The sequence below is a fragment of the Oncorhynchus mykiss genome, chromosome 19 (assembly GCF_057628025.1).
Source record: "Oncorhynchus mykiss isolate SJ-2025 chromosome 19, ASM5762802v1, whole genome shotgun sequence".
In the NCBI taxonomy this organism is placed as follows: Eukaryota; Metazoa; Chordata; class Actinopteri; order Salmoniformes; family Salmonidae; genus Oncorhynchus; species Oncorhynchus mykiss.
Genome location: NC_143040.1, coordinates 27,608,657 through 27,626,078, shown reverse-complemented (window position 1 = coordinate 27,626,078; position 17,422 = coordinate 27,608,657). Strand labels below are relative to the sequence as shown.

General features: G+C 54.5%; 1 protein-coding gene across 1 annotated transcript; it reads left to right on the top strand.

Moving 5' to 3' along the window:
- Positions 1–407: 407 nt before the first annotated feature.
- On the top strand, positions 408–16,929 carry LOC149975157 (uncharacterized). Its single transcript, XM_090209691.1, has 4 exons — positions 408–6,437; positions 7,446–12,586; positions 16,146–16,177; positions 16,458–16,929. The coding sequence occupies exons 1-4, from the start codon at positions 1,220–1,222 to the stop codon at positions 16,927–16,929; spliced, it is 10,863 nt and encodes a 3,620-aa protein (XP_090065817.1). The 5' UTR covers positions 408–1,219.
- Positions 16,930–17,422: the final 493 nt, after the last annotated feature.

Genomic DNA, 17,422 nt, shown 5'->3' with positions numbered 1-17,422 from the left:
ACCCACAGAGGCTCCCACAACAGCCACAGCGACTCCCACAACAACCACAGCGGCTCCAAATACAACCACAGTGTCTCCCACTACAACAGCTCCCATATCAACAACAAAAGCTGAGGTGACAACATTCACTGCTGGCCCTACCACAACGGTTCCCACTACAACCACTGCGGCTCCCACTACAACCGCAGTGTATCGCACTACAACAGCTCCCATATCAACAACAAAAGCTGAGGTGACAACATCCACTGCTGGCCCTACCACAACGGCTCCCACTACAACCACAGCAGCTCCCACTACAACCACTGCGGCTCCCACTACAACCACAGTGGCTCCCACAACAACCACTTCGGCTCCCACTACAACCACAGCGTCTCCCACAACAACCCCATCTGCTTCCACAACAACCACAGCTGATGTTATAACAACGACATCAGCTCCCACTACGACCACAGCATCTCCCACTACAACCACTGCGGCTCCCACTACAACCACAGTGGCTCCCACATCAACCACAGCGGCTCCAAATACAACCACGGTGTCTCCCACTACAACAGCTCCCATATCAACAACAAAAGCTTTGGTGACAACATCCACTGCTGGCCCTACCACAACGGCTCCCACTACAACCACAGCGGCTCCTACTACAACCACTGCGGCTCCCACAACAACCACAGTGTCTCCCACTTCAACAGCTACCATATCAACAACAAAAGCTGAGGTAACAACATCCACTGCTGGCCCTATCACAACGGCTCCCACTACAACCACAGCGGCTCCCACTACAACCACAGCTGCTCCCACTACAACCACAGCGGCTCCCACCACAACCACAGCGGCTCCCACTACAACCACAGCTGCTCCCACTACAACCACAGCGGCTCCCACCACAACCACAGCGGCTCCCACTATATCCACTGCGGCTCCCAAAACAACCACAGCTTACCTCACAACAACCACAGAAGCTCCCACAACAACCACAGCGACTCCCACAACAACCACAGCGGCTCCCACAACAACCACAGCGGCACCAAATACAACCACGGTGTCTCCCACTACAACCACAGCTGCTCCCACAACAACCACAGCTTACCTCACAGCAACCACAGAAGCTCCCACAACAACCACAGAGACTCCCACAACAACCACTGCGACTCCCACTACAACCACAGAGGCTCCCACAACAACCACAGCGGCTCCCACTACAACCACAGCTGATGTTATGACAACGACATCAGCTCCCAATACGACCACAGCATCTCCCACTACAACAACTGCTGCTCCCACTACAACCACAGCGGCTCCCACTACAACCACTGCGGCTCCCACTACAACCACAGTGTCTCCCACTACAACAGCTCCCATATCAACAACAAAAGCTGAGGTGACAACATCCACTGCTGGCCCTACCACAACGGCTCCCACTACAACCACAGCGGCTCCCACTACAACCACTGCGACTCCCACTACAACCACAGTGGCTCCCACAACAACCACAGCAGCTCCCACTACAACCACAGTGGCTCCCACAACAACCACTGCGGCTCCCACTACAACCACAGTGGCTCCCACAACAACCACAGCGTCTCCCACAACAACCCCATCTGCTTCCACAACAACCACAGCTGATGTTATAACAACGACATCAGATCCCACTAAGACCACAGCATCTCCCACTACAACCACTGCGGCTCCCACTACAACCACAGCGGCTCCCACTACAACCACAGCTGCTCCCACTACAACCACAGCGGCTCCCAGTACAACCACTGAGGCTCCCACTACAACCACAGCGGCTCCCACTACAACCACAGTGGCTCCCACAACAACCACAGTGGCTCCCACTACAACCACAGCGTCTCCCACAACAACCCCATCTGCTTCCACAACAACCACAGCTGATGTTATAACAACGACATCAGATCCAGCTATGACCACAGCATCTCCCAGTACAACCACTGAGGCTCCCACTACAACCACAGCGGCTCCCACTACAACCACAGCTGCTCCCACTACAACCACAGTGGCTCCCACTACAACCACAACGACTCCCTCAACAACCACTGCTACTCCCACTACAACCACAGCTGATGTTATAACAACGACATCAGCTCCCACTACGACCACAGAATCTCCCACTACAACCACTGCGGCTCCCACTACAACCACAGCGTCTCCCACTACAACCACAGCTGCTCCCACTACAACCACAGCGGCTCCCAGTACAACCACTGAGGCTCCCACAACAACCCCATCTGCTTCCACAACAACCACAGCTGATGTTATAACAACGACATCAGCTCCCACTACGACCACAGCATCTCCCACTACAACCACTGCGGCTCCCACTACAACCACAGTGGCTCCCACATCAACCACAGCGGCTCCAAATACAACCACGGTGTCTCCCACTACAACAGCTCCCATATCAACAACAAAAGCTTTGGTGACAACATCCACTGCTGGCCCTACCACAACGGCTCCCACTACAACCACAGCGGCTCCTACTACAACCACTGCGGCTCCCACAACAACCACAGTGTCTCCCACTTCAACAGCTCCCATATCAACAACAAAAGCTGAGGTGACAACATCCACTGCTGGCCCTACCACAACGGCTCCCACTACAACCACAGCGGCTCCCACTACAACCACTGCGACTCCCACTACAACCACAGTGGCTCCCACAACAACCACAGCAGCTCCCACAACAACCACAGTGGCTCCCACAACAACCACTGCGGCTCCCACTACAACCACAGTGGCTCCCACAACAACCACAGCGTCTCCCACAACAACCATAGAGGCTCAAACAACAACCACAGCGACACCCACAACAACCACAGCGGCTCCCACAACAACCACAGCGGCTCTCATTACAACCACTACGGCTCCCACTACAACCACAGCGACTCCCATTACAACCACAGTAGCTACAACTACAACCACAGTGGCTCCCACAACAACCACAGTGGCTCCCACAACAACCACAGCTTACCCCACAACAACCACAGAGGCTCCCACTACAACCACAGTGGCTCCCACTACAACCACAACGACTCCCTCAACAACCACTGCGACTCCCACTACAACCACATATTACCTCACAACACCCACAGAGGCTCCCACAACAACCACAGAGTCTCCCACAACAACCCCATCTGCTTCCACAACAACCACAGCTGATGTTATAACAACGACATCAGCTCCCACTACGACCCCAGCATCTCCCACTACAACCACTGCGGCTCCCACTACAACCACAGTGGCTCCCACTACAACCACAGCGGCTCCCACTACAACCACAGCGGCTCCCACAACAACCACAGCTGCTCCAACTACAACCACAGCGGCTCCCACTACAACCACAACGACTCCCTCAACAACCACTGCGACTCCCACTACAACCACAGCTTACCTCACAGCAACCACAGAGGCTCCCACAACAACCACAGCGACTCCCACAACAACCACTGCGACTCACACTACAACCACAGAGGCTCCCACAACAACCACAGCGACTCCCACAACAACTACAGCGGCTCCCACAACAACCACAGCGGCTCCCACTACAACCACAGCGGCTCCCACTACAACCACAGCGGCTCCCACTACAACCACAGCTGATGTTATAACAACGACATCAGCTCCCACTACGACCACAGCATCTCCCACTACAACCACTGCGGCTCCCACTACAACCACAGCAGCTCCCACTACAACCACAGCAGCGCCCACTACAACCACAGCGGCTCCCAGTACAACCACTGAGGCTCCCACTACAACCACAGCGGCTCCCACTACAACCACAGCTGCTCCCACTACAACCACTGCGACTCCCACTACAACCACAGCTGATGTTATAACAATGACATCAGCTCCCACTACAACCACAGCGGCCACAGCATCGCTCTGGACCACAGCATCTCCCACTACAACCACTGCGGCTCCCACTACAACCGCAGCGGCTCCCACTACAACCACAGCGGCTCCCAGTACAACCACAGCGACTCCCACAACAACCACAGCGGCTCCAAATACAACCACAGTGTCTCCAACTACAACAGCTCCCATATCAACAACAAAAGCTGAGGTGACAACATCCACTGCTGGTCCTACCACAACGGCTCCCACTACAACCACAGCGGCTCTCACTACAACCACTGTGGCTCCCACTACAACCACAGTGCCTCCCACTACAACAGCTCCCATATCAACAACAAAAGCTGAGGTGACAACATCCACTGCTGGCCCTACCACAACGGCTCCCACTACAACCACAGCGGCTCCCACTACAACCACTGCGGCTCCCACAACAACTACAGTGGCTCCCACAACAACCACACCGGCTCCCACTACAACCACAGTGGCTCCCACAACAACCACTGCGGCTCCAACTACAACCACAGTGGCTCCCACAACAACCACAGTGGCTCCCACTACAACCACAGCGTCTCCCACAACAACCCCATCTGCTTCCACAACAACCACAGCTGATGTTATAACAACGACATCAGATCCCACTATGACCACAGCATCTCCCAGTAAAACCACTGAGGCTCCCACTACAACCACTGCGGCTCCCACTACTACCACAGCTGCTCCCACTACAACCACAGTGGCTCCCACTACAACCACAACGACTCCCTCAACAACCACTGCTACTCCCACTACAACCACAGCTGATATTATAACAACGACATCAGCTCCCACTACGACCACAGAATCTCCCACTACAACCACTGCGGCTCCCACTACAACCACAGCGGCTCCCACTACAACCACAGCTGCTCCCACTACAACCACAGCGGCTCCCAGTACAACCACAGAGGCTCCCACTACAACCACAGCGGCTCCCACTACAACCACAGAATCTCCCACTACAACCACTGCGGCTCCCACTACAACCACAGCGGCTCCCACTACAACCACAGCTGCTCCCACAACAACCACAGCGGCTCCCAGTACAACCACTGAGGCTCCCACTATATCCACCGCGGCTCCCACAACAACCACAGCTTACCTCACAACAACCACAGAAGCTCCCACAACAACCACAACGACTCCCACAACAACCACAGCGGCTCCCACAACAACCATAGAGGCTCAAACAACAACCACAGCGACACCCACAACAACCACAGCGGCTCCCACAACAACCACAGCGGCTCTCATTACAACCACTACGGCTCCCACTACAACCACAGCGACTCCCATTACAACCACAGTAGCTACAACTACAACCACAGTGGCTCCCACAACAACCACAGTGGCTCCCACAACAACCACAGCTTACCCCACAACAACCACAGAGGCTCCCACTACAACCACAGTGGCTCCCATTACAACCACAACGACTCCCTCAACAACCACTGCGACTCCCACTACAACCACATATTACCTCACAACACCCACAGAGGCTCCCACAACAACCACAGCGACTCCCACAACAACCACAGCGGCTCCAAATACAACCACAGTGTCTCCCACTACAACAGCTTCCATATCAACAACAAAAGCTGAGGTGACAACATCCACTGCTGGCCCTACCACAACGGCTCCAACTACAACCACAGCGGCTCCCACTACAACCACTGCGGCTCCCACTACAACCACAGTGGCTCCCACAACAACCACAGCGGCTCCCACTACAACCACAGCGTCTCCCACAACAACCCCATCTGCTTCCACAACAACCACAGCTGATGTTATAACAACGACATCAGCTCCCACTACGACCACAGCATCTCCAACTACAACCACTGAGGCTCCCACTACAACCACAGTGGCTCCCACTACAACCACAGCTGCTCCCACTACAACCACAGTGGCTCCCACTACAACCACAACGACTCCCTCAACAACCACTGCTACTCCCACTACAACCACAGCTGATGTTATAACAACGACATCAGCTCCCACTACGACCACAGAATCTCCCAATACAACCACTGCGGCTCCCACTACAACCACTGAGGCTCCCACTACAACCACAGCGGCTCCCACTACAACCACAGCTGCTCCCACTACAACCACAACGACTCCCGCAACAACCACTGCGACTCCCACTACAACCACAGCTTACCTCACAACACCCACAGAGGCTCCCACAACAACCACAGCGGCTCCAAATACAACCACAGTGTCTCCCACTACAACAGCTCCCATATCAACAACAAAAGCTGAGGTGACAACATCCACTGCTGGCACTACCACAACGGCTCCCACTACAACCACAGCGGCTCCAACTACAACCACTGCGACTCCCACTACAACCACAGTGGCTCCCACAACAACCACAGCAGCTCCCACAACAACCACAGCGGCTCCCACAACAACCACTGCGGCTCCCACTACAACCACAGTGGCTCCCATTACAACCACAGCTTACCTCACAGCATCCACAGAAGCTCCCACAACAACCACAGCGACTCCCACAACAACCACTGCGACTCCCACTACAACAACAGAGGCTCCCACAACAACCACAGAGACTCCCACAACAACTACAGCGGCTCCCACAACAACCACAGCGGCTCCCACTTCAACCACAGCGGCTCCCACTACAACCACAGTGGCTCCCACTACAACCACAGCGGCTCCCACTATATCCACCGCGGCTCCCACAACAACCACAGCAAACCTCACAACAACCACAGAAGCTCCCACAACAACCACAGCGACTCCCACAACAACCACAGCGGCTCCCACAACAACCACAGCGGCTCCCACAACAACTACAGCTGATGTTACAACAACCACTGCTGCAACCACAACAACCACAGCGGCTCCCACTACAACCACAGCGGCTCTCATTACAACCACTATGGCTCCCACTACAACCACAGCGACTCCCATTACAACCACAGTAGCTACCACTACAACCACAGTGGCTCCCACAACAACCACAGTGGCTCCCACAACAACCACAGCTTACCCCACAACAACCACAGAGGCTCCCACTACAACCACAGTGGCTCCCATTACAACCACAACGACTCCCTCAACAACCACTGCGACTCCCACTACAACCACATATTACCTCACAACACCCACAGAGGCTCCCACAACAACCACAGCGACTCCCACAACAACCACAGCGGCTCCAAATACAACCACAGTGTCTCCCACTACAACAGCTTCCATATCAACAACAAAAGCTGAGGTGACAACATCCACTGCTGGCCCTACCACAACGGCTCCAACTACAACCACAGCGGCTCCCACTACAACCACTGCGGCTCCCACTACAACCACAGTGGCTCCCACAACAACCACAGCGGCTCCCACTACAACCACAGCGTCTCCCACAACAACCCCATCTGCTTCCACAACAACCACAGCTGATGTTATAACAACGACATCAGCTCCCACTACGACCACAGCATCTCCAACTACAACCACTGAGTCTCCCACTACAACCACAGCGGCTCCCACTACAACCACAGCTGCTCCCACTACAACCACAGTGGCTCCCACTACAACCACAACGACTCCCTCATCAACCACTGCTACTCCCACTACAACCACAGCTGATGTTATAACAACGACATCAGCTCCCACTACGACCACAGAATCTCCCACTACAACCACTGCGGCTCCCACTACAACCACAGCGGCTCCCCCTACAACCACAGCTGCTCCCACTACAACCACAGCGGCTCCCATTACAACCACTGAGGCTCCCACTACAACCACAGCGGCTCCCACTACAACCACAGCTGCTCCCACTACAACCACAGTGGCTCCCACTACAACCACAACGCCTCCCGCAACAACCACTGCGACTCCCACTACAACCACAGCTTACCTCACAACACCCACAGAGGCTCCCACAACAACCACAGCGGCTCCAAATACAACCACAGTGTCTCCCACTACAACAGCTCCCATATCAACAACAAAAGCTGAGGTGACAACATCCACTGCTGGCACTACCACAACGGCTCCCACTACAACCACAGCGGCTCCCACTACAACCACTGCGACTCCCACTACAACCACAGTGGCTCCCACAACAACCACAGCGGCTCCCACTACAACCACAGTGGCTCCCACAACAACCACTGCGGCTCCCACTACAACCACAGTGGCTCCCACAACAACCACAGCGTCTCCCACAACCCCATCTGCTTCCACAACAACCACAGCTGATGTTATAACAACGACATCAGATCCCACTACGACCACAGCATCTCCCACTACAACCACTGCGGCTCCCACTACAACCACAGCGGCTCCCACTACAACCACAGCGGCTCCCACTACAACCACAGCGGCTCCCACTACAACCACAACTGCTCCCACTACAACCACAGCGGCTCCCAGTACAACCACTGAGGCTCCCACTACAACCACAGCGGCTCCCACTACAACCACAGCTGCTCCCACTGCAACCACAGTGGCTCCCACTACAACCACAACGACTCCCTCAAAAACCACTGTGACTCCCACTACAACCACAGCTTACCTCACAGCAACCACAGTGGCTCCCACAACAATCACAGCGTCTCCCACAACAACCCCATCTGCTTCCACAACAACCACAGCTGATGTTATAACAACGACATCAGCTCCCACTACGACCACAGCATCTCCCACTACAACCACTGCGGCTCCCACAACAACTACAGCTGATGTTACAACAACCACTGCGGCAACCACAACAACCACAGCGGCTCCCAATACAACCACAGCGGCTCTCATTACAACCACTGCGGCTACCACTACAACCACAGAGACTCCCACTACAACCACAGCTTACCTCACAGCAACCACAGAAGCTCCCACAACAACCACAGCGACTCCCACAACAACCACTGCGACTCCCACTACAACAACAGAGGCTTCCACAACAACCACAGAGACTCCCACAACAAATACAGCGGCTCCCACAACAACCACAGCGGCTCCCACTTCAACCACAGCGGCTCCCACTACAACCACAGCATCTCACAGTACAACCACTGAGGCTCCCACTACAACCACAGCGGCTCCCCCTACAACCACAGCTGCTCCCACTACAACCACAGTGGCTCCCACTACAACCACAACGACTCCCTCAACAACCACTGCTACTCCCACTACAACCACAGCTGATGTAATAACAACGACATCAGCTCCCACTACGACCACAGAATCTCCCACTACAATCACTGCGGCTCCCACTACAACCACAGCGGCTCCCACTACAACCACAGCTGCTCCCACTACAACCGCAGTGGCTCCCAGTACAACCTCTGAGGCTCCCACTACAACCACAGCGGCTCCCACTACAACCACAGCTGCTCCCACTACAACCACAGTGGCTCCCACTACAACCACAACGACTCCCTCAACAACCACTGCGACTCCCACTACAACCACAGCTTACCTCACAACACCCACAGAGGCTCCCACAACAACCACAGCGGCTTCAAATACAACCACAGTGTCTCCCACTACAACAGCTCCCATATCAACAACAAAAGCTGAGGTGACAACATCAACTGCTGGCACTACCACAACGGCTCCCACTACAACCACAGCGGCTCCCACTACAACCACTACGGCTCCCACTACAACAACAGTGGCTCCCACAACAACCACAGCGGCTCCCACTACAACCACAGTGGCTCCCACAACAACCACTGCGGCTCCCACTACAACCACAGTGGCTCCCACAACAACCACAGCGGCTCCCACTACAACCACAGCATCTCCCACAACAACCCCATCTGCTTCCACAACAACCACAGCTGATGTTATAACAACGACATCAGATCCCACTACGACCACAGCAGCTCCCACTACAACCACTGCGGCTCCCACTACAACCACAGCGGCTCCCACTAAAACCACAGCTGCTCCCACTACAACCACAGCGCCTCCCAGTACAACCACTGAGGCTCCCACTACAACCACAGCGGCTCCCACTACAACCACAGCTGCTCCCACTACAACCACAGTGGCTCCCACTACAACCACAACGACTCCCTCAACAACCACTGCGACTCCCACTACAACCACAGCTTACCTCACAGCAACCACAGAAGCTCCCACAACAACCACAGCGACTCCCACAACAACCACTACGACTCCCACTACAACAACAGAGGCTCCCACAACAACCACAGAGACTCCCACAACAACTACAGCGGCTCCCACAACAACCACAACGACTCCCTCAACAACCACTGTGACTCCCACTACAACCACAGCGGCTCCCACAACAACTACAGCGGCTCCCACAACAACCACAGCAGCTCCCACTTCAACCACAGCGGCTCCCACAACAACCACAGCGACTCCCACAACAACCACAGCGGCTCCAAATACAACCACAGTGTCTCCCACTACAACAGCTCCCATATCAAAAACAAAAGCTGAGGTGACAAAATCAACTGCTGGCACTACCACAACGGCTCCCACTACAACCACAGCGGCTCCCACTACAACCACTACGGCTCCCACTACAACCACAGTGTCTCCCACTACAACAGCTCCCAAATCAACAACAAAAGCTGAGGTAACAACATCCACTGCTGGCCCTACCACAACGGCTCCCACTACAACCACAGCGGCTCCCACTACAACCACTGCGACTCCCACTACAACAACAGTGGCTCCCACAACAACCACAGCGGCTCCCACTACAACCACAGTGGCTCCCACAACAACCACTGCGGCTCCCACTACAACCACAGTGGCTCCCACAACAACCACAGCGGCTCCCACTACAACCACAGCATCTCCCACAACAACCCCATCTGCTTCCACAACAACCACAGCTGATGTTATAACAACGACATCAGATCCCACTACGACCACAGCATCTCCCACTACAACCACTGCGGCTCCCACTACAACCACAGCGGCTCCCACTAAAACCACAGCTGCTCCCACTACAACCACAGCGGCTCCCAGTACAACCACTGAGGCTCCCACTACAACCACAGCGGCTCCCACTACAACCACAGCTGCTCCCACTACAACCACAGTGGCTCCCACTACAACCACAACGACTCCCACTACAACCACTGCGACTCCCACTACAACCACAGCTTACCTCACAGCAACCACAGAAGCTCCCACAACAACCACAGCGACTCCCACAACAACCACTGCGACTCCCACTACAACAACAGAGGCTCCCACAACAACCACAGAGACTCCCACAACAACTACAGCGGCTCCCACAACAACCACAGCGGCTCCCACTTCAACCACAGCGGCTCCCACTACAACCACAGCGGCTCCCACTAAAACCACAGCGGCTCCCACTATATCCACCGCGGCTCCCACAACAACCACAGCTTACCTCACAACAACCACAGAAGCTCCCACAACAACCACAGCGACTCCCACAACAACCACAGCGGCTCCCACAACAACCATAGAGTCTCAAACAACAACCACAGCGACACCCACAACAACCACAGCGGCTCCCATAACAACTACAGCTGATGTTACAACAACCACTGCGGCAACCACAACAACCACAGCGGCTCCCACTACAACCACAGCGGCTCTCATTACAGCCACTGTGGCTCCCACTACAACCACAGCGACTCCCATTACAACCACAGTAGCTACCACTACAACCACAGTGGCTCCCACAACAACCACAGTGGCTCCCACAACAACCACAGCTTACCCCACAACAACCACAGAGGCTCCCACTACAACCACAGTGGCTACCACTACAACCACAACAACTCCCTCAACAACCATTGCGACTCCCACTACAACCACAGCTTACCTCACAACACCCACAGAGGCTCCCACAACAACCACAGCGACTCCCACAACAACCACAGCGGCTCCAAATACAACCACAGTGTCTCCCACTACAACAGCTCCCAAATCAACAACAAAAGCTGAGGTGACAACATCCACTGCTGGCCCTACCACAACGGCTCCCACTACAACCACAGCGGCTCCCACTACAACCACTGCGACTCCCACTACAACCACAGTGGCTCCCAAAACAACCACAGCGGCTCCCACTACAACCACAGTGGCTCCCACAACAACCACTGCGGCTCCCACTACAACCACAGTGGCTCCCACAACAACCACAGCGGCTCCCACTACAACCACAGCATCTCCCACAACAACCCCATCTGCTTCCACAACAACCACAGCTGATGTTATAACAACGACATCAGATCCCACTACGACCACAGCATCTCCCACTAAAACCACTGCGGCTCCCACTAAAACCACAGCGGCTCCCATTACAACCACAGCTGCTCCCACTACAACCACAGCGACTCCCAGTACAACCACTGAGGCTCCCAATACAACCACAGCGGCTCCCACTACAACCACAGCTGCTCCCATCTCAACCACAGTGGCTCCCACTACAACCACAACGACTCCCTCAAAAACCACTGTGACTCCCACTACAACCACAGCTTACCTCACAGCAACGACAGTGGCTCCCACAACAACCACAGCGTCTCCCACAACAACCCCATCTGCTTCCACAACAACCACAGCTGATGTTATAACAACGACATCAGCTCCCACTACGACCACAGCATCTCCCACTACAACCACTGCGGCTCCCACAACAACTACAGCTGATGTTACAACAACCACTGCGGCAACCACAACAACCACAGCGGCTCCCACTACAACCACAGCGGCTCTCATTACAACCACTGCGGCTCCCACTACAACCACAGAGACTCCCACTACAACCACAGCTTACCTCACAGCAACCACAGAAGCTCCCACAACAACCACAGCGACTCCCACAACAACCACTGCGACTCCCACTACAACAACAGAGGCTCCCACAACAACAACAGAGACTCCCACAACGACTACAGCGGCTCCCACAACAACCACAGCGGCTCCCACTTCAACCACAGCCGCTCCCACTACAACCACAGTGGCTCCCACTACAACCACAGCGGCTCCCACTATATCCACCGCGGCTCCCACAACAACCACAGCTTACCTCACAACAACCACAGAAGCTCCCACAACAACCACAGCGACTCCCACAACAACCACAGCGGCTCCCACAACAACCATAGAGGCTCAAACAACAACCACAGTGACACCCACAACAACCACAGCGGCTCCCACAACAACTACAGCTGATGTTACAACAACCACTGCGGCAACCACAACAACCACAGCGGCTCCCACTACAACCACAGCGGCTCTCATTACAACCACTGCGGCTCCCACTACAACCACAGCGACTCCCATTACAACCACAGTAGCTACCACTACAACCACAGTGGCTCCCACAACAACCACAGAGGCTCCCACTACAACCACAGTGGCTCCCACTACAACCACAACGACTCCCTCAACAACCACTGCAACTCCCACTACAACCACAGCTTACCTCACAACACCCACAGAGGCTCCCACAACAACCACAGCGACTCCCACAACAACCACAGCGGCTCCGAATACAACCACAGTGTCTCCCACTACAACAGCTCCCATAACAACAACAAAAGCTGAGGTGACAACATCCACTGCTGGCACTACCACAACAGCTCCCACTACAACCACAGCGGCTCCCACTACAACCACCGCGGCTCCCACTACAACCACAGTGGCTCCCACAACAACCACAGCGGCTCCCACTACAACCACAGCGTCTCCCACAACAACCCCATATGCTTCCACAACAACCACAGCTGATGTTATAACAACGACATCAGCTCCCACTACGACCACAGCATCTCCCACTACAACCACTGCGGCTCCCACTACAACCACAGTGGCTCCCACTACAACCACTGTGGCTCCCACTACAACCACATCGGCTCCCACTACAACCACAGCTGCTCCCACTACAATAACAGCGGCTCCCTCTACAACCACAGCTGCTCCCATTACAACCAATGTGGCTCCCACTACAACCACAGCGGCTCCCACTACAATCACAGCTGCTCCCACTACAACCACAGCGGCTCCCAGTACAACCACTGAGGCTCCCACTACAACCACAGCGGCTCCCACTACAACAACAGCTGCTCCCACTACAACCACAGTGGCTCCCACTACAACCACAACGACTCCCTCAACAACCACTGCGACTCCCACTACAACCACAGCTGATGTTATAACAACGACATCAGCTCCCACTACGACCACAGCATCTCCCACTACAACCACTGCGGCTCCCACTACAACCACAGTGGCTCCCACTACAACCACTGTGGCTCCCACTACAACCACATCGGCTCCCACAACAACCACAGCGACTCCCACAACAACCACTGCGACTCCCACTACAACCACAGAGGCTCCCACAACAACCACAGCAGCTCCAACTACAACCACAGCGGCTCACACTACAACCACAGCGGCTCCAACTACAACCACAGCGGCTCCCACTATATCCAACGCGGCTCCCACAACAACCACAGCTTACCTCACAACAACCACAAAAGCTCCCACAACAACCACAGCGACTCCCACAACAACCACAGTGGCTCCCACAACAACCACAGCTTACCCCACAACAACCACAGAGGCTCCCACAACAACCACAGAGGCTCCCACAACAACCACAGCGACTCCCACTACAACAACAGCATTTCCCACAACAACCACAGCGGCTCCCACACCAACCACAGCTTACCCAACAACAACCACAGCGACACCCACAACAACCACAGCGGCTCCAACAACAACCACAGCGGCTCCCACAGCAACCACAGCGGCTCCCACAACAACCACAGCGGCTCCCACTACAACCACAGCGGCTCCCACTACAACCACAGCAGCTCCCACTGTATCCACCGCGGCTCCCACTACAACCACAGCGGCTCCCACTACAACCACAGCGTCTCCCATTACAACCACAGTAGCAACCACTAAAACCACAGCTGCTCCCACTACAACCACAGTGGCTCCCACTACAACCACAGTGGTTCCCACTACAACCACAGCAGCTCCCACTACAACCACAGCTGATGTTATAACAACCACTGCGTCTCCCACAATAACCCCAGCTGCTCCCATAACAACCACAGCTGATGTTCCAACAACCACAGCGGCTCCCACTACGACCACAGGGGCTCCCACTACAACCACAGTGTATCCCACTACAACCACTGTGGCAACCACAACGACCACAGCGACTCCCATTACAACCACAGTAGCTACCACTACAACCACAGTGGCTCCCACAACAACCACAGTGGTTCCCACAACAACTGCAGCTTACCCCACAACAACCACAGTGGCTCCCACAACAACTACAGCGGCTCCCACAACAACCACAGCGGCTCCCACAACAACCACAGCGGCTCCCACTACAACCACAGTGGCTCCCACTACAACCACAGTGGTTCCCACTTCAACCACAGCAGCTTCCACTACAACCACAGCTGATGTTACAACAACCACAGCGTCTCCCACAATAACCCCAGCTGCTCCCATGACAACCACAGCGGCTCCCGCTACGACCACAGGGGCTCCCACTACAACCACAGTGTCTCCCACTACAACCACTGTGGCAACCACAACGACCACAGCGACTCCCATTACGACCACAGCGACTCCCATTACAACCACAGTGGCTCCCACTACAACCAGAGTGGTTCCCACTACAACCACAGCAGCACCCACTGCAACCACAGCGGCTCCCACTACAACCACAGCATCTCCCACAACAACCACAGCAACTCCCACAACAACCACAGCAGCTCCCACAACTACCACAGCGGCTCCCACTACAACCACACTGGCTCCCACTACAACCACAGCGGCTACCACTACAACCACAGCTGCTCCCACTACAATCACAGCGTCTCCCACTACAACCACACCGTCTCCCACTACAACCACAGCGTCTCCCACTACAACCACTGTGGCAACCACAACGATCACAGCGACTCCCACTACAACCACAGCGGCTCACACTACAACCACAAGGGTTCCCACAACAACCACAGAGACTCCCACAATAACCACAGTAACTCCCACAACAACCACAGCTGATGTTACAACAATGACAGCAGCTCCCACTACAACCACAGCGGCTCCTACTACAACTACAGCGACTCATTTAACAACCACTGCGTCTCCCACAACAACCACAGCTGATGTTACAACAACCACAGCGGCTCCCACTACAACCACTGTGGCAACCAAAATGACCACAGTTTCTCCCACTACAACCATAGCGGCGCCCACAACAACTACAGAGGCTCCCACGGCAACCACAGCGGCACCCACAACAAGCACAGCGGCTCCCACAACAACCACAGCATCTCCCACAACAACCACAGCTGATGTTACAACAACCACAGCGTCTCCCACAACAACCCCAGCTGCTCCCACATCAACTACAGCTGCTCCTACAATAACAATAGTTTCTCTCACTAATACCACCACAACAACAACAGCAGCTTTTGCTACAAGAACAACAACAGTTGCTCTAACTACCAACGCAGCTGGAGCTACCATAACTACATCTAACTCCACAACAACAACAGCCTCACCTACAGCAACCACAGCTGCACCAACAGCAACCACAGCTGTACCAACAGCAACAGTAACAATATCCCCAGCTGCTGCTATGACAACAGCTACCCCCACAACAACTGCAGCTGCCCCATCAACAACCACAGCAGTACCAACGTTAACCACAGTGGCTCCCACAACAACCACAGCTGCTCCCACAGCAACCACAGCAGCACTGTTGACATCTACAGCTGTTTCTTCAACAACCACAGTCGTCCCCACAACAATTTCAGCTGCTCACATAACAACCACAGCTGCTGCCACAACAATCACAATTTTACCCATAACAACCACAGCCACCAACACAAAAAACACAGCTTATCCCACCTTAACCACAACAACCACAGCAGCAGCAACTACAACTACAGCTCCATTTACAAAAACAGTAGCTCCCACAACAACAGTTGCTCACTCAAAAGCTACAGCTGCCCCCACAACAACTAAAGCTGCTGCTACAATAACACCAGTTGCTCCCACTACAACTGCCACCACAACAACAACAGCAGCTTTTGCCACAAGAACAACAGCTGCTGTAACTACCAGCACAGCTGGTGCTACCACAACTACAGCTAACTCCACAACAACCACAGCCCCACCTACTGCAACCACAGCTGCTCCCACAACAACCACAGTTGCCCCTACAACTACCACTGCTGCAGCCACAGCACCAGGTGCTGCTACAACAACCCTGGCTGCTCCCACAACGACCACAGCTTCACCATCAACAACAACAACTCTTGCTACAACAACTACTGTTTCCCCAACCACCGCATCCACTGACCCTCCAAGAGCAAATGAAGGTGTACTTATTCTACAGTTCCGGATGAATCGACAATTTTTGGAAGCCTACAAAAATCCACAGTCCCAGGATTACTTTACTTTGGCTTTAAATGTCACAACTGAGGTAAAAGTTGATCATTAACATTAATAGAAATTT